This window comes from Patagioenas fasciata, chromosome 6 (assembly GCF_037038585.1).
Source record: "Patagioenas fasciata isolate bPatFas1 chromosome 6, bPatFas1.hap1, whole genome shotgun sequence".
NCBI lineage: Eukaryota > Metazoa > Chordata > Aves > Columbiformes > Columbidae > Patagioenas > Patagioenas fasciata.
In genome coordinates this window covers 9046856-9066125 of record NC_092525.1, presented here as the reverse complement: position 1 = coordinate 9066125, position 19270 = coordinate 9046856, and the positions used below count along the sequence as shown (strand labels likewise).

General features: G+C 44.3%; 1 protein-coding gene across 3 annotated transcripts in view; it reads right to left on the bottom strand.

Annotated features, from left to right (window-relative positions):
* Positions 1-4857: 4857 nt before the first annotated feature.
* The window catches only part of SPATA6 (spermatogenesis associated 6), a 41333-nt gene continuing 26920 nt past the window's right edge, over positions 4858-19270 (bottom strand). For all 3 annotated transcript variants that reach the window (XM_065842381.2, XM_071809890.1, XM_065842380.2), the window contains 3 exons: positions 16687-16786; positions 13571-13659; positions 4858-10690 (listed from right to left, as the gene is read on the bottom strand). In XM_065842381.2, coding sequence (XP_065698453.2) covers positions 10510-10690; positions 13571-13659; positions 16687-16786 — 370 coding nt within the window. In that variant the 3' untranslated portion in view covers positions 4858-10509. The remainder of the gene's footprint in view (positions 10691-13570; positions 13660-16686; positions 16787-19270) is intronic.

Genomic DNA, 19270 nt, shown 5'->3' with positions numbered 1-19270 from the left:
AACCAATATACAAGCCCATTGGCAGCAGATGTTATTAATGATGCCAATACATATTTTCTTATTAATCTTCCATACTAGGCTTGTGTCTATCTGCAAATGATTATCATTCATTTTCCTGACAAATCTATCACGATCATTTATTACTGTTCAGCAAAGGATCTTCTTTTAAACAAAGATTAATAACGTTGCATTTTATCTGGCTGGCTGAGCCAAAGGAAATGAAATTAACAATGAACCCACAAACATGTCATTGCTTTAATTTACCGGAAAATATTTTAAAATGTTATTTAAAAGAATATACAGTTTGTTACAAAGAAAAGAAATGAAACCACGTGCATTTTCGCAGGGTGGAGCGTGAGTTAGCAAACAGGGCACCATGTTTTCTCTGGTGCCTCAGGCTCGTTGCCTGGGACCCGGGGGAGCAGGGAGTCCCTGTTTCTGGGTTAAAGCAGACCCTACCCGGGCTGACAAGCGCCCGTCCCTGCAGGAGCCTTGTCCTCCCTGCAGCACCACACAGGGAAACTTCATGGGGACAAGCGCCAGGAGATGTGAGGGAGAGGAGGGCAGGCGGGGGCTGAGTCCCAGCGCCATTCTGCACCGCCCGTGCCCGGGAGGAGAAACAAACTCAATACATTTACATGGGTTAGTTTCCTTTCTTCTGCACTCTCTTCTCACATTCCCTTCCCTTCATTCGCATATAATAATAATAAACAATACACACACATCAAAAGACCCATCAGAATCCCCTCCTACTGTTACTGTGAATAGTAGTGCAAAATCTTAGTCGGTTTTGCCTTTGCATTGCTTGGTTCACATCCATCAACGTACCTTCTGAGCCCCGTTTTGGTGCAGGTGCCCAGGGCCGTGTCTCCGCAGGGCTGTGCCCACTGCCAGGCTCTGCGACAGGACCTCTCTGGCCATGGGAATCCCACCAGTCCCCTCCAAAGCCTTGTGCCTGGAAGGGGTTCCCCTCAAATACTGCAGCTCACTTACCCCTTTCTCAGTGCTTCCAACACCAGTAAATTGCTCCTCTTCCATGCTGGTGGGGAGAGAAGATTGTTTAGAACCAATTTTGAAGTACATACACAAGAAGCGTTTCTGCTACAGCTGCCCTTTAGTGGATTCATCTTATCTTACCCGCATAGCAGGTTAGGAGCAATGTTTTAAACCTCAGACAAAAGAAAACCCTGCTAACCTCAGGCTGTAGCAGTTTCCAAACGCTACATATCAGCAAGAGGATTTCCAAATGTGCCTTTACCTGTCTCTGTGGAGAAGCAAAACCACACTTGCTGAATTGGCTGCTATTTAACCATACATTTAATGGCTACATAACAAAGCCTTCTGGATTGTTTTTTTTTTTTTAATTAAAAAGTCATCAGTGTAGCACAAGTCTTCAAAAATTGATAACAAATAAAGAAAAGCCTGAATGTACCCCAAAGCAGCGTTTCACTGGTCTGCAGTTTAAAAGGTGATGAGAGAAGCGAGTTGGCCCTGTGTTTAAGCTGGAGAAGCATCTCCAGCTACTTTGGGTACATGCTGTATTTTGGTAAGTGGTGGGACCTCACGCTGCACATGTCCAGGCAGGTTTAGGCTTCTAATTTGATCTAGGTAGGACTTTTTGGTAGGAATCTCTGCCCGAGCAATAACCACAATGCATATGCCAAAACATCCCTGCCTGCTCTCTATCAAACTGCCAGCTTAGCCAGGTTTCTCTTCGTATAGCTGTCAATCCTGTCACAAAGGCTGCAAGCTACGAAGAAACCAGTTTCTGTCTAAAAGTGCTCTAAAAGCTAAATACTCATTACATTAGAGAGAAAAAAAAGAAGCTGTACCTTATTTCCAGTGCAACCGCATCTCCCTCCAGCTTTCAACTGGATGCTCATCAAGCCTCTTCTGTTACATTAAGCATTTGTCTGTTGTGAACTTGCACCACGTAAATAAAAATCATAGGCAGTGCACATAGAAAACCAGGGCTTCCTAATCACGGAAAGGCAAAAAATGAGATCATGGCAAAAAGAAGCAGCAAAGGATAAAATGCAGTAGATGCAAAAACCAAATTGAAGCCTCTCATCCCACAGTCCTGTATGTTTGTTTACTGGGTTACATTTATTTTCCCCATTTCAGACTAAAGGCAGCGTAACGTGGACAGTGCCATCCAGCCTCAGTGATCCCCCAAAGCTGGTTCTAAACAGTTTTGAGTTTGTTTGCCTTGAGCAGTGACAGTGAATTACAGGGAATTGTGAAGGCGAGACAGGGAGCAATAAACGTGATTTTTTTAGCATGGGTAAAATGTTGGTGTCACAACAACTTGAGATTCTTGTACAGGCCCCTCTGGAGCAGGTGAATCACCGCCCCAAACCCCTCTGCACACAGCGCTGCCTTTTCCCGGGGGTACCTTAATGCTCAGTGCCACATTTTCACCACCTCTCTGTGACCCATTGAAAGTCCTGCAGGAGAGATGGAGAAAGCTTCTGCCCCAGAACAGCCCCTCAGCACCAGAACTGAGTGCTCTGCAGAGTCTGTTGTACATTTAAAGTCCTTCAAGGGAGCTGAGAGGTCTCTGGACATCCAATAGCTGGTTAATTCCTGGCCTGAGATCCCACATAAGACCTGAACTATCTTCATGCCTTGTCTCACTGCAATTTCCAGCACCGCTGTGTATCCACCCCAATGCATGGGGGATGTTATTTAAGCATGTGTCATCTGGTCAGAGGCTGGCATCAAGGTACCCATGTGCCCAAGATTTCATAAGCAAAACCTGCAATACCATGCAGAGCAGTATTACCGATAAGCTGGCCAAGCAAGACCAGATGGCACCACCATGCCAAGGACAACAAACAGAGATATGAAGTTGTCAGAGCACCAACCAAAACCTCAGAGCAAGTGCACTTGCACACTCATCACTGCGGTGTGGCCTCTCCACTACACCCATCAGCTGGGCTGGCTCTGCTCCGGATTCAGCGCTGGAATGAGATTATCAGGGACACTCAGCCCACTTTCTGGCTTAGACTAAGACAGCAAGCTTAATTTCCAAGGGGGTGCATGTGTGTGTGTGGCGGGGGGAAGGACCAGGGTAACTATTTTAAGGACCCCATAGTTTTCCTGCATCTGTTGGGAACAGGCATGGTGTTCCAAGCGTTCGGCTGTAGCTTCCGCAAGAGCCGCATTCCATTTAATATGTGAGGCTCATCACCAGCTCACGCAGTGCGATGGTTCACATCAGGCTGAAGCAAAACCCATCCTGCTGGAAGCACAGGCAAGCAGCAGTGTCAGTTTGTCATTAACCTACAGCCACTGTCTCTGTAGACTTACAGCTATCAGTAAGATCACTGTTATAATTTCTTCCAGTCCTTAAGGGGAGGGAAAAAAAAAACTTCTCAAAACTTTTAAGGTCATTAAAAAAACCCCCACCTTTAAATTGGAAGTTGTTTCAGTTTACTTTTGTATTTCAAAATCAAATCCTCGCTTCAGCCTCACATCAAAGCAGAAATGTCAGTTGCTTTGTTTCTACATTTTCCGTGAAAAGAAGTTGCAGCTTCTACACGAGCTGAATGCCAAGTAAATAGAGGGTTTTTTTTTTTCCCCCGGGGAACAAAGGCAGCTTTTTGTGTTTGTTTTAAGCGTATGTAAATAGAGTCCCCGGAGCTGAGCTGCCTGTCAGCCCAGCCCGTTTACCCTCCTGTCACTCCAGCTGCTGATTTCTGACCCACCCGCGGTCAGGACCGCAGAGTTTCCTCCCCACTGGTGCCAACCCGCCACTCAAGCCCTGTCCTCCGGCCCCAAAGCCCAGCAAAGGGGAAACAGTTTAATATGTATTCCTTTCTCACTGCTTTCTTACTCCTTCTTCTCCTTTTCTTTGTTTGTTTTTAAGCTCAAGTTCCAGAATCACAAACTTTGGTCCTGTCACAGGCACAGAGATGGTTCTGAGAAGCTTTCACCATACGAGCAGCATATTAAAGATTGATGGTACCTACTGGTTCATGGTCAAGGTGATGTGGGACAGGGAGGAAACAGGAATGGGTTGGCGAGATAAACTACTTCAAGCAAACAAACTAAATGAAGCCAAAAACCAAACCAACCAACAAAAAAGCCACAATAAAACCCAAACCCAACCAACAGAAAACAGAAAACAGAACAAAAACGCACTTCCCCCCCGAAAAAACCACCCATATATACACACAAAAACCAACAACCCCCCCAGCAAACCCAAGCAGAAGGCCATCATCAGTGTTAGCATTTCACTCCTCAGTCGCAGGCATTTAAACAGCAGAGAGTTATTTTCCACAACGCCAGAAGACGGCGATGAGGAACCCAATCCCAGCACATGCCCACCTTCTATCACTCACTTTAATTAAAATAGCAGATCCCTGCAAAATGAAGAGCACTTAATGCTTGTCACTTCCAAAAGGCTTCAGTTGTGTCTCAATCTTCAGCACTCATTTTGGGGGTAATAGCAGGTATGACTGAGGGCCGCGTCGCTTTATGGACAACCCATAAGCTGCAATTAAGGAAAACCCTCGAGTACACGGGAAAGCTCAGTTTCGATTGGCCAAGTTGCTATCATAACTTCCTGATAAATCACTCGAGTGTTATTCAGTGTTTTCTTCTGCCGGCTTTTTCCACCTCCTGACAAGTTTACAAAGAAAAGAAGGAGCAGAGCGGAGCCGCGTTGCATCCAATCTGCTGCCTCCACAACCGCCAGAGAGGCGAGACGGAGCCCCGAACATATGGTGCTGTGCTGACAGAGCTCGGCAACCCGTTCTGCATGAGCAACGAGGAACATCTTGAACCGCACAAGACATATGTGTTTGAGGAAGGAGATTGAAGTGTTTCATAATAAACCAGGACAAAGTGAAATACAAGTGCTGTATAAAATTTTAATTAAAAACTGGTTTTAGCCCTCCATGTGAATATACAATATGTTTCCCAGATGGATTTCATATTTAAGTATTATCCAAACCAAAAACGTAAATGAGACAAATAAAGCCTTCAAAAATGGCACAGAGGCTAAAATGTGTGTAAACACGAGATGACTGTGGTGAAAACAAGGCAGGGAGGAAAGCAACCTCTTAGCAAGTGTTTACTACTGCCGTACTGAATGAAACAGTTCTACAACTACAGCCTTACTAACAGCACCATTAGCTACACATTCAAAAATTCAAGTCAGTGTAACAATACAAATAGAGTATCAGAACCCACCGCTGCCCAGTGATGAAAGGGTGCTTGTGCCACTCGTAGGATTCACAGGTTGTTTTATACGCTGCTAATTCACAGATGCATAATTCATGGATGCTGTCAGCATCCCACCCGCGCTCCGCGTGGGGCTCAGCCCCTTCATGGCATCATTGGTTACGCAAACATCCCACCCTACAACAACATTTCTGCGCTGTATCCTCAGGATCAATAAGTTCTTAAGAACCAAGAGGGACATTGTTTTGCAGCAGCAAACTCCGTTCCGTTCCCTGGAGAGGTGAGAAGAAGGCGCAGATCACTGCTTCTCAGCCTGCAGGGCTCTCTGCTACGTCAGAGCCATCACCCAGAACTGAATGGAGAAAGCACAATCTCCACATCGATCAAGCAAAGACAAAGGCTATCGTTCCTTCGTGTCGCCATCCAAATTACCACCACACTTCGAGAATTTCTCACTGAAGACACAACAGGTAACAAACCACATGTCCTCGGCAAGCCAACATTGCTAACAAACAGAGCTACGGCCTCATCGTTTCAGGGGTTCAGTTGATGATGTTTTGAAATGCACAGACAAAGCAGTAGGGCTTGCGCTTAATAGCTGTAACAGAACACAGAACAACTGTGCAGCAGAAACAGCAATATTAGGTGTTCTTGATCGCTTCCCACCACACTGGTTTATTTGTTGGGACTGAAAGGAACTGGTCAGAGCCCAATTCTCTGCTGGTACCAGAGAGCATCAGCTCAACCCAGCACTATTTCTGCTGTGAGGCGGCTCGGCAAGATCATCCTCAGAACTGCTGCTCTCTCTTACCTTCAGTTGCTTTCAACGGAACCAAGAAACTACGTTTCACTTATTCCAAAGTTTCCCCAAATTCCTTGACTACTAAACAAAGCTCTTGAGATACTTCCAGCATCCTGCTAATGAGCACTCCATAACCCCCAAAGTCATTAAGACCATGGTAGGCTTCCCTGTGACCCAGAGATTCCACATTACGAGATTTGCACAGTTCAGATAGCACTGCTAAAAAGCTAAGGATTTTGTTGCATAGTTCAGTGTTTCAGAAAACACTTTCAAGCTTAAAATTTAGGAAGAGCACAATTATACAAGGAGCTGTTCCTTGCGCAGGGAGTGAAAAGGCAGAGATTCCTCCCAACTTGCTCTGACAAACCCATCACAAACCTTTCCCCTGTTGAGTTGCACACACCATTGCCCCCTTGCTCCTGGGAAGAGGATGGGAACTAATGACGTGATAGAAGTGAATAGTGCTGATGAGACAACAGACAGCGCTAAGACATCAGGGTGACAACAAAATAATTTGGTTTTAAAAAAAAAACAGATTATATGAGTGCAATCGTTATGAGTGTGATGAACCCGGCTCGTGCAGGAGACAGAAGCTGAGCAGGATACTGACTGCAAAGATTAGCTCCAAAAATCACATGTAGTAAAGCAGTTCATTATCTTTTTCAACCATCTCTTAGATGTAATAGGTTTCTGTCTTGGTAAGATTAAGACTTGCTTAATAATTGTCCGATTAAAACATAATAAACCTAGGAAAATGAAAATAAAGCCTTTTTAGTAACCTGTAGATGGGACTTTTCAGGCAGGCTTCCACACAATAATTTCTGTAACGTTCACCTCGGGATCCCAAAGCACTTCACAGTCATTTAATTAAGCTTCAACAGAGCACAAACTCCCCATTTTACAGCTGAGGTAACAAAGAGAGGGTGTTTGGATCAGACTATTTAATACTGGGCAGAGGTAAATGTGCTGTCATTTTACCGAAAACCAGATCGCCAACGCCTTTCTCCCCTCACTGTTTTGGCAGCCTCCTAAATAACAGTAAAATTCAAACAGGTGATAACGGATTTCATCATCTGCCAAGCTGCTCAGATTCGGGGTATAAACACTGCTGCCCATCTATCTTACAAAGCTGCTGCTACCCGTTCCCATTGCTGCAGCCATCCCCATGCCTCCTGTCCCCAGTGGCCCAATTTACGCTTCCTTTCTCCTAGTTGAAAACTTAGATAAGGCAAATCATTAAAGAGTTTGACATTTTTGCCTTTAATCCACCACAGGTCAATGACTGAGTGACTTCCAAAGCAACAACTGTGCAGCAGAGGATTTGCATCTCTACCCAACACAGGCAGGTAGGTTTGGCTAAAGCCACCCCAAGATCCTCAACCACATCGTTATGTGTAGGAAAGAGGGAAGGGAGCAAGCAGGAAGCAGACTTTGATTTATTAAAATGAAAATGATTAACTGATTGCACTCATTGCATCCTGCAACCAACACTGGACGCTGAATAGCATTTGGTGAGAATACTCATGGGTTATTATAAATTGGGGAGGGCAAGAGAAAGAGACAGACTACAGGAAAACACTAATTTGCTCTTAATCTAGCCCATTATTTCTAGATTTGAGTAGGCAGCTTTCCTTTAGGATGAAAACGATGGGGGTGGGATTATGCCATCCCACTGTCACTAACAGACCACTTTGTGGATGGCAAAAGATAAGGAATGAGCACAGAAAATGCTATTTTAAGCTCCACTCAGGAACCTAGAAATTTGCATTTGATAGAAGGGATTTAAATTGCATTAGAAGGCAAGGTGCACTAAACAATTACAGTTTATTACTATGTTGGTTCGCTGCCTGAACCTCCACTTATCACTTCGTGCAGCAGCAAAGCAGCCGCGGCGCTCGGTGCACAGGAGCTGTGTGCATATTAATGGCAGGGTTAGCTGAGCAAACAGGGGCCAAAAGCTGCTGAAAACCGAGTGGTTTGCAGATTCCGTGGGCAGATTGGAGTAATTTGGGTCTTAAGTCACATCTCATAGAAAAGCTTTCCCTTAAGCAAAGTGGGTTCCCAGCACAGGGCTTGGAAGAGAACGCTCCTTGCTGTGTCACCACGTGTAAGCTGTGGGATGGCTCTGACCCAAGGGAGAAAGATCCTGCAGCAGCTGATTTGGAGAGACATTGCACCCCCCATCTCCCCACGCGGCTGGAGCAGGGCCAGACACTCACAGTCTATCTGCTTCATTTTTGTTACGCTGCATACAGTGAGAACATCCATACGAGTCCAAATTCAATGTATGGCGCTTATTTTTTAATTCTGTCCAGTTGGCAGCTTTAAAAACAATACTTCCATCTTTGAAGGTGGCCACATTAGCACATGCTGCCTTTCTTTAGCTAGTGGAGTTAAACAGATACTCCCCAGCCATTCCTCTGGACCCCTTGGAAACATTACCCTGTTTTTTCACAGTGGCCTCCAACCTTAGCCCCTCATGTCTTGGATTCAGGGCAAACTGCGTCCTTACTCATGCATACAAAACACCCGAAGCCTCGGTGTTCAGGCCATCTTACACATCGAACAGGAAGGGACTAGAACCTGCAATGCTGGGTTCCTGGGGAGGGAAAAATGGATTAGTACTTGTATATCATGATATACTTTGCTGTGAAGCAGCCCACCTTCAGAAGACTGTAACACTGTGGTGGGAACACACAGAGACTATTGAACGAAAACTCTGGGATACCATGAGAGGAACACTAAATCTTATGCCTCAAACACATCCAGGAAACTGCAGCCACCTTCGTAGTTTAGTAGATTCTTTTTAAACCAAAAGCTTGGAAAGTATCTCTCAGAATGTGCCCTGTGTATTTCGGAGGAATTTGAATCTACCTACTGTCCTGAGCAACAAGGAGAAGCAACTATTCCTTTATGGACTAATAGAGGGTCACAGGAACAGGTCCCATAGCACAACGCTCCACGGCCACCGTGCCTCCTGTGGCACCGCTTGGGGAAGTTTTACTGCAAAGAAAGCGCATAGAGTGACTCAACACTTCTCCATGGCATAACACTGTGCGACTAATGCCCTCTGAAAGCACCGACATGCGAATGGCACCAGGGACAGCAAGTTATCAGTGTTAATCCACTTCAACTGGTTTAACAGCGACAGGGAATAAAAATGTCCATATGCAAGACACCTCCTCCGAGAGCCCCCCTTCCTGAAGCAGAAGCACAGAGCCCTTCAGCGTCCTTTCCCACCAGCATAATTGCTCACCAACTGCTTTCTCAAATCAATTATGTTGTCTCAGCATTAAAGGATGGAAGGCAGAATAGACCAACTTTTTGTTTATCCAGGCATGCTGGCAGGTTACAGTCATATGTTCTGCCATCTGTACTGCTCGCTTTATCCTTCATCCAATCCTAACAGGTAAAATGGCATCGGTGTAGCTGAATCTGTTCACTCAGGCAGGGAAGGAGCCAGAACAGGCATTTGTTTTTCCCCGCATTCTGAAGGGAAGCAGGAGATGGACACTCTTGCCCTTTTAAAACATGCTGCTTTTCAATAGATGGGCAATTTGCCCCGGGCTGCTAATGTGGGATGTGTTCAATGCAAGGCTGAAAAGGTTCCGTCCCCAGGGAAAGCATCGAACTGCTGATGAACATTTGGTGGCCTTTAGCAAAAACAACGCGGTTTCTGCCAAGAGGATCCCAGCAGACAGGGAAGGACGGGCTCCAAATGAGCTGGGATTGCGCTGCAGGAACTTGAGAGGGCTGTAGGGGGCTCCATGACTGGCGCCCCTCCTGCCCTCTCCACACTCCTTTCTTATTCAGATCTTTGAAAATTACCAGTGTATTGGCAAATGTCATGGCTGCATTCAAAAGAACCTGGAAACTTCCAAATGCTCGGGATGTGTGAAGATGACCCTTCTTCTGATATGAAGGCTGCTGGGTTTCCTTTTCAAATTTGACAATATTAGAAAATTTGTGACTAAAGGTGCTTGAAAAACACATCTTTGAAAGCACATCTATAGGGCAGAGCTTTTCTCCTCAAAAAGAAACAATCCAAAGGCTTCTAGAGAGCAATTCCCTTAATCCCACATGGGACAAAACTCACCTTCACCTTCCTCCGTTAGACCCCGCTCTCTGAACACTAGGACGTGCTGCTACTTCAACTAATGCTATTTATGTTACTAAAAAGCTTTAATTATTTAATAAGGAGTGGCTGCAGCTGAAACCTGAGCTGAGGTCAGACAGGAATGTCCAGCAGACCTGTCAGCCTTCAGACGACGGACTTTTCACAGCCTCAGAGGAGCAGCACCATCCTGATTAACCGCGAGGGGGCTTGGTGCCTGGTGAGTTGGCAGGGATGGGGGCAGGGGGTTGGTAATATTAAGTTTCCTTTTGGCAAACCCCCATTTCTCCAAAAACCTGCTCAACCATCATTACACCTTAAAAATAGAGTACAAATATCTGCTACATAAAAACGTTTCATTACAAATAATACTGTGTACTGTGCGTGTGCAGGTGAATTGCTATCAGGAGTGAGTTTTTGGGTGTGGATCAGTGCCGGTAGCTTTCCGGTACATGTTTCTGTATATTTTCTCGAGGCTCTCTTCAAAGATCGCTCGGTGAGGCTTCCCTTTGTATACAGCTGCACGACCAGGCCGATATTCACCATTATCCAGGTGAACAGTAGCGTTCTGCTGCACTGCTGAACTGTCAACAGAAAGAAGATAGGAAATAACGATCAAACCAAGGTAAGGAAGAGGAATCAGAAGCACAAAACTTGCAAATCATGGGTTGCCTTTCAGAAATTGATAAAAAAACTGCACTGCAGCTACTCCTAAGAAACGGGAGCCCCACGTTACTCATTCACACAAATTCTCCTCCAGTGATCTGAGTGCACTCGACACCTCCCGAATAGAAAGAGAATTAATTTGCAGAGAGCAGTGGTTTGGCCGTGTTTTGATCAGCAGTGTGACGAGGCACTGAGCCTGTGCAAGAGCAGCACAGCAGGATTTTTGTGTCCTTTGAAGGTCAAAACGTAACCACAAGCAGCTATTTCAATATGAAGACAATCTATCAGAGGTATATTAAATTACTGTGGTTGCAGCTGCAAAGTGCTCCATCGGAAGCATCTTGGATTAAGTATTCTACCCAATACATTATGATATAGTGGCAATCGAGTGTTCCTTCCCCACCCCATCTTCTGTGTCACTGTTTTAATACTAAACACAAATACCGTCTCATATTTCGGTGGCTTTGATAAATTACTTCCTAGGCCTATGAAGTGGAATTTATTCGCTGAAAATCATGACAAAACACTGACAAATCTGAAGGATGTGTATCTAGACTTCGCGACTACGCCTTCACTTGGAACTTTCAAAACAAAGGCTTGTGTCATATAATGAAATGAGGCGTTTTCCTGGAATAAAGCATGAAACAACCAGCTCCAAAATCCTAAGCAGAAAATGACTGCTGAGGTGACATCTTTTTCACATCTGCTCAGAGATTTAACCACTTAAGACACCCAAAAAATAGAATCATGTTATCTTCAGCCTTTTGTGAGTATTCTCAGTCTGGGGAATGGAACTGGAAATGTGATGCTGACAGGGACCATCTTCCCTTAGGACATGGATTATGTTTCTCATACGCATATTAAGCTACTAAGGCCAAACCAGTACTTACAACTTTGTCCTCAAGTAAATACCAGCAAACATCTATGACAAAATTGGAAGAATCCTTATGTCAAAGGACTAAGAAATATACTTCTACCGAGATGCATCAAAACACAAGGTTTGCACTTCAAGAAAGGAAGATGGTGAGGGAAGAAGAGAAAATGTAGGCTCCTTTTTCTAAATTCATGTCCCATGGAGAACAGAAGAAGGATTGGCTTTTGCCTTTACATTTCTTACATTCAAACATTACAGTGATGCCAACCTATACCACATAAAACAACAACAACAAGGTCTTTATGTGGCTCAAATATTAAAAAGGGAGGGAGGCCAACTTCACGCTTTTTCAGAACAGCTTCCATATGTCAAGTCAATCAACGGCATGCAGATAATTTCAATGTGTTTCTCATTCTGCAGCGGGTGAACTGTGCTTCACAGACACCAAGAAACCAAACAGCAAAATCAATAGAAAAGTTATGCAGGCTTGTGTTAAATGGTGACAAGTCAACACCCTGGGGTCCCACCAACAACTGGGGTCTGGCCGCCTCCTCTCTGCTGTGTGTTCCCTCTCTGCTGATGCACAATACTGTGTGTATTTCCATTCTCCAGCCCTTGTACATGAGATATTCAGCACTGGTGTGGACACACACAGCCAAGCCAGGGCAGGCTCCCGCTCCTGTCCCAACTGGCAACCAGCTGAGCGACTGGGGAATTACACTCACAAGTCACATTAACAGTAGGATTTCTGCACGCAACTCCCTGCTCTGAAATGCCCGTCATATGCTTTTGTTCCCTCAAACATCTCCTTTAAGAGTCGCAGACGTTCTTTTCTGAGTGAATCATATCCTAAATATTTCACAGAACACAGCCTTTTTCCTTACTCCCAGTGGTTTGCAATCAGCTGCTTTGCTGCCAACATTTGGTTGACAGCACCATGTCCTCCTGTGAACTCTGTCCCTGTGTCCTGTTTGCAAGCCCTGTGCTCAACACTGAGCGATCACATTAGCACAATAAAACCTTATTTTCCTAAGTTAGCACCACAGTTCTAGGATTTCTCTCTTCCTATAAACAGAAAAGCCATACAACCCTGAAAATGTTTTACATTGCTTAGTGTCTTTCCTCCAACAAGTATCCAAAACATCCTCCAGAATACTGTGCGTGCACAGAGAACATCAATATTGATAACGTCCACTACAGAAGTTGCCAAAATCAATTCAATTGGTGTCTTTAAAGTAAGATATTTGAATGAAAGCCTGGTCATACATGCGAGGGCTGCACAGAATAATGAACTTAGATTAACCAGGTTTTTGTTGAATCACTAAACCATAGTGTGTATATATATAAAATTGCTGTGGTTTCCAACAATCTTCTCCTTCCCAAATACGTGTTTAGGGAAAGAAATGAAACACCAAAAACCCAAAGCAAAACCCAAACAAAAAAAACCCCAAACAAGAGACCACACACACAAACCCAAACCAAACACCCCCCAACAACAACCAAAATACAACAAATCAGCCCCAAACCGTATTACTAAATCAACTTCTATTTGTTTTTGCACGTCCATATTTTGAAGAAAATAAACCCAACTGGTTATTTTTCAAGTGACATTTGCTCTCTGGTTGATAAAATCCCCAAACTACTGCCTAAGGATTGTTTTCACGACCAAGTCCAGTTCCAAAATCAGTGTTTCATGGGGGCTATGGTGACACGATACCAAACAGAACGGAAGGCATAAATAACGACAGTTAACTATATTTCACTTTTAGGTGAAAAAACTTTGTAGGCCTAACTCTTAGAGAAGCCTTTTCCTGATTAAATACAGTACACAGCTCAAAATAGGAAAAAGCTATTTTTTAGCTAAATGTAAAGGGCAACATCATGAGTATGGATGTTGTGTCTTGGCCAGAGGAAATCTCCATACCTGCTCTGCAGTTCGCCCATGGCTGAGGACGCTTTATGCGAAGATTCTTTTGTCTCAGTCAAGTCTCCTTTTGACGAGTTACTCTCATCCTAAAAAAAACCCAGAAATCAAATTCTCATTACCTTGGTTTCCGATTCCAATGATCTCATTTCAAAAATTCTTTCCATTTAGTAGAAGACTACTAACGTGCTTACATTTCTTGGGGCAGAAAGGGACAAAGTGTAATGAGCCAAATGCCATTTATGAACACTTTTAATTAAGTTTGGTACGACTCAGCTAATAATTTTCAGGTAATAAACTGGAAAGAATTTCTAGCCAGCGTAGATCTAAAGAATTATGCAGACAGCACAAGCTTCAATAATCCCCAACAAACAAGTTGGTTAAACGCTATGAAACCTATTGCTCGGTGCTTTACTTTTGTTTCTTGTAGAAGAAGGGGAAAAGAATCTAAAACTTATCTATGAGTTTTCATAATGAGTCGCCATTATCCATTTAATGCATTTTACCATTCTGCACACCTGAATACATCGATTCCACGTACAGGCCTGAGAACACGCTCGCCCAACTTTACAAAATAAGTATGATACACTTAATGAATCCTCAGTGGTATTCTCAGGAGTCGCTAGAAAGCACTCTGACCTTCCAAATGCCATCTAGACATTCATTAACCCATATTTGCCCTCTTAGGTAACGCCTCATGTGCAGGGAGCCAGTTGCTCACCTCGATGGGATGGTGGAAACTCCACCACCCACACCCATGTTCACTCTACTCTGAAGAGCAAAGATGCTACTCAAGAGGTGACATTAGGTGACGCTTTTAGCAGAAGCCAGTTGCTGTAAGGATTAGTAAACAAAATCATCTTTCATGCTGCAGGAGAAATAACTGGGAGAAAAAGACTGCAATAAAAATAATCACGCTTGCTGGTAACACAGAACTGGGAGAAAAGACAATAAATACAGAGGTAGATGGCAATAAGATGCAGAGTAAGCTGAACGGCAGATGTATGGCTGAGGAAAAACCCAACGCAATTTATTACGGTGAAAGACAAGGTAATAAATGTGTTTGTAAACAGGAAAACTCTTCCTCCGGCAGTCAGACTACAAAGCACTGCAGAGGAAACGGGGTACAGTGCTGAAGAAAACTCTGCAGCGTTTGCCAAAGGCAAATTCTGTTCTGGAAAGCAGAAAAAAGATGGTAAAGTTACAATGCTGTCAGAATGTCACAGCGGACACCCTAAGGAATCCGCAGTCACACTGGTTTACAGAGCACTATGGAAACGAAATGCTGGAAAACACAACTGGATGCTCCTGGGAATGGTTATTGAGCATTAGGCTCTTTGGAATGAAACAGTGAGAGGCTTTTTGACCTTTCAAAGTCTGGACGAGGAGCCAAAGTCTACTCACCGCATTGCCGGTGCACTCCCTTTGCTATTCCCCCACTTTGACGGTCATCTGATTGCCTCATCCATCCACCGCACCACAATGCAGAGTTGGGGGAAACACAACCACTCCTGGTCTATTTTCAAGTGTTCACTGTAAGGAGACCTGATCTGTATTTTGGTTTTGAGCGGGTCAGCTGTGTTAGCAGCGCCTTCACAAGCTGGGTGGACAGTTACCAAACACTATGAGACTCCTCTGTAACATCCTCCCGTTCCTTTTGCCCAGAGGAAGAAAATGGAATGAGAAAAATCGTCCTTGTTCTGATCAGGTTGGTAATGAAGGACTCAAAAATCTCCCCCAATACCCTGATATCTGGACTTTTTTAGAGCAGAAACAGGAAGTTTTCCAGCAGGGGAGGAAACAGAAAAGCACCATCTCTGATTATTAATCCCTGGGAGTATTCAGCAGTGTTTGGTACAGGAGGTGACAATGTGTGCTAGCAGAAAGCACCATGCTTCAAGAATCTAACACCGCGCTTGCAAATTCGTATGTATTTCTGTAATATTGCAGTAACAAGTCAACACCAGCATATGTGTAGCTCATTTTAGAGCAGAATGTTTTAAGTGAAGTTGTTTGGGTTTTTTTTTTCCTAAAAATGTGAGTAAATGCATGGAGAGACTGTTAACCAGCCATCCAGCCCTCCTAACAAACTAGGATCTTTATTGTAAAGTCATGGTCTACTGGCCAAGGAAGGTAGTCAAGGACCACTAGTGACAGGCTAGGGCAGACCTTCATTACATGGAGGTGCTGCACTGTCAGGAAATTCAATTTGTTATCTTAAGTTCATTGAAACATTTGACATGATTTGTGCCTATTTTGGAGTGGCTGAAACACATAAGATGTCTGTCACATTTTCTATTTGAGAGCTCACAAGATCATAAAGTTGGAATACAAACGTAGGGAGGGACAGCCTGCAGTAGATCCAACAGCCTTAGTGTGAATGAGAAAAGGTTTTCAGAGTTTAAAACAAAAAGCACAAAATCTTCATCTTACCAACTCTCATCCTTACATCCTTGTACCTACCTTTCCGTGCCCTCACCTTACACGTAAGGTGCTGAGTTCTTCGCAGACGAACAACCTTGCAATTCGGTTTGTAAAATGCTTAGGCCAGGGAGATCCTGTGCCACAACTGCATTTCTCTAAATCGCTATAGCAAAAACTTTTATCCGTCTAAAACCACACTTCAAAACTCCATGAGGCTCAAGGACAACGTATTCTGAGCCGGGGCATCACCTCATTAGATAAAAAGCTCTGTTCCTTGAAAGCCAGGTAATTAAGGGGAAAAAGCAGACATCTGAGGAACAACATTAGCTCTACAAACAGCTGGACACAAGCAGCTGCTGATGTGCAGCTGCACAACACGTTAAGCCTTGATGCTCTACAGATCCGTAACATATCTTTTGCTTAAATTGGAAGTAGAGAACCAGATATCAGAAAATCCTGTATCTGTCCTCAATCCCCCTGAGAGGTCACCCATCCCAGCCGTGCATAAAGGCCACACACAGAGGAGCTACTGAAATCAGTGTGAAACAGTTCAGCTCATCTACTGAAGCCATAGCTCTGCAATCGAGGCTGCCTCAAAGGGCAGCACTGTAGTAAATCCAAGGCTGTAGGCGCAGCTCTTTCCCTCAGCCATCTTGGAGAAAAGAAAGGATTTAGTTTGCAGCCAGACTTACAAATATCAGGCGCTGTCTGGCACTGTGTGTCCTTAAAATATTCTTCACTCGTTTATGGATCTCATCTCCGTTTGCTGGTGAAGGCCAACCGGAGCTAAACCTGGAAAAACAAAGAGAACAAAGATTTCCTTGCTGAAAAGCTCAAACATGCTTTTGACTCCGATTTTTTTTGTTAATTATGAAGCACACCTTACTTTCTTCTCTTTGGAACACATGCAATGTTTAGATTTGCTTCCTTTTCTCCTCTAGGGCACAAGTAAACCAACATTTCAGAGCGGTGCACAAGCAGGATGCGTCCTCAATACCAACAGAAGATGCAAAGCACAGAAAAAACGCTGATGATTTTGTAACCTGGGTAATATTTCTATAACGTCCGCATTGTCCCTACAGAACAGTTAGTGTTCTATTCCCAGTGATCGGGTTTCATTTTCCCCTTTTTATAGCAAGTCTTAAACACATGAATTCCTTTTCACCGGAATAAATGAGCAGGAAGAAAAGCCCAATGATTTCAGAGCAGAAAGCCCATGGAGTTTAGAAACTGCAGATTCACAGCCTCTGTTTCACGAGGTGGAAATGCATTTTAAGTCACCTTTTTTTTTTTTTACATTAAAATCCAGGTAGTTCGCTTGACATGAGGGACTTAAAACAGCAGCTACTTTTGCATTTGACCCTTTTATGGTCTTTTTTCACTTTACTGAAAAAAGCCAACATCCCTCCTTCTCAGTAGGTCCAGAAGCTGGCAGAAGTTTGATACCTGTAGTTATTCTTAGACTGCTAAGGGAGGCAACTAAGATTTTAAGAAAATGATCATTTACATACCAACCTCCACCTGTTAGTACTTCCAAAAATGTGTTATTAAAAAGGAAAGAAAAAAAAAGGAGAGCTCAACATAAGGCAAGAATTATTGGGGAAAAGTTATGAAATGTTTACATACACAATCTCATCACAGGGGGTACAGACACCAAATCAAGATGGTGCAGCTTCATTTCAATGTTTCCTGACCTCTGAGAATCCCAGGATGTGAGGGGTTGGAAGGGACCTGGAAAGCTCATCCAGTGCAATCCCCCCATGGAGCAGGAACACCCAGCTGAGGTTCCACAGGAAGGTGTCCAGGTGGGTTTGAATGGCTGCAGAGAAGGAGACTCCACAACCTCCCTGGGCAGCCTGGGCCAGGCTCTGACACCCTCACCAGGAAGAAGTTTCTTCTCAAATTCAAGTGGAACCTCCTGTGTTCCAGTTTGCACCCATTGCCCCTTGTCCTGTCACTGGTTGTCACCGAGAAGAGCCTGGCTCCATCCTCCTGACACTGCCCCTTTCCATATTGATCCCCATGAATGAGTCCCCCCTCAGTCTCCTCTTCTCCAGCTCCAGAGCCCCAGCTCCCTCAGCCTTTCCTCACACGGGAGATGCTCCACTCCCTTCAGCATCTTGGTGGCTGCGCTGGACTCTCTCCAGCAGTTCCCTGTCCTTCTGGAGCTGAGGGGCCACAACTGGACACAATATTCCAGGTGTGGTCTCCCCAGGGCAGAGCAGAGGGGCAGGAGAACCTCTCTGACCTACTGACCACCCCCTTCTAACCCACCCCAGGTACCATTGGCCTTCCTGGCCACAAGGGCCCAGTGCTGGCTCATGCTCACCCTGCTGTCCCCAGGACCCCCAGGTCCCTTTCCCCTACGCTGCTCTCTATAAGTTGTTCCCCAACTTATACTGGAACGTGGGGTAAATAAAAATAAGAAACCTATGGTGTGGTATCACACTAATATGAATAGGTGACCACTGCAACTGGAGCTAATGGGACAGCAGGCAGGAGCAGAACGGGGCTGCTCTGTTGATTGGCAGCACAAGAAGCTGCGACAGATTTGGTGAAATATCGTGACTCTGAAGGCTGAGACTCCACAGTGGGTCTGGATGGGTTTGTGGGACTGGGACCGCAAGCCCCCCTGCCTCTTCCTTCCAATTTATCCCATTCCCTGCACTATCCAGCCCATCTGAAATCCGCAATCCGACCGTGCCTGGCTTACCTCCACCACACTTCCAGAAAGGTCAGTACAGGTAAGAACTGCACAGCGCCTTGCAGAATGAACAAGCCCAGCACACATAGAGAGCTCCAGTACTAAGCAAGCAACCTGGCAACCTTATTATAAAATTAGCACTTTGCAATCTTTGAGGTCATTCCTTCTGTTACCAGAGACAAATAGAAATGCCAGTAGGAAGTGACCAGTTCTCTGCTTTTGAGCAATTTTCTTCTATTTTCTTGTATCTAATCAACTTATTTGGATTGACTCATTATTATTTACCTTTCTGAAATCTCTCTCTTCTAAAGAGCCCAAATATTTTCAGCCTATGTATGAGTTTCCTTAAATCAAACTGTTTATGTCTGAACATGTCTATTCTTCTACAAGAAAGGGCGCTAAGAAATGACACACTATTGGAAGGATGAATCATATCATCTATAGGGGGATGTATTTCCCATATTTCTAATGACATTTAATATTGTTTATCTTTGGATCTTTACAGGCAAGAATTCTCACAAGCTGGCTATAACATTCATATTAGCATCCTGAAACATTTCCAATTGATTTCA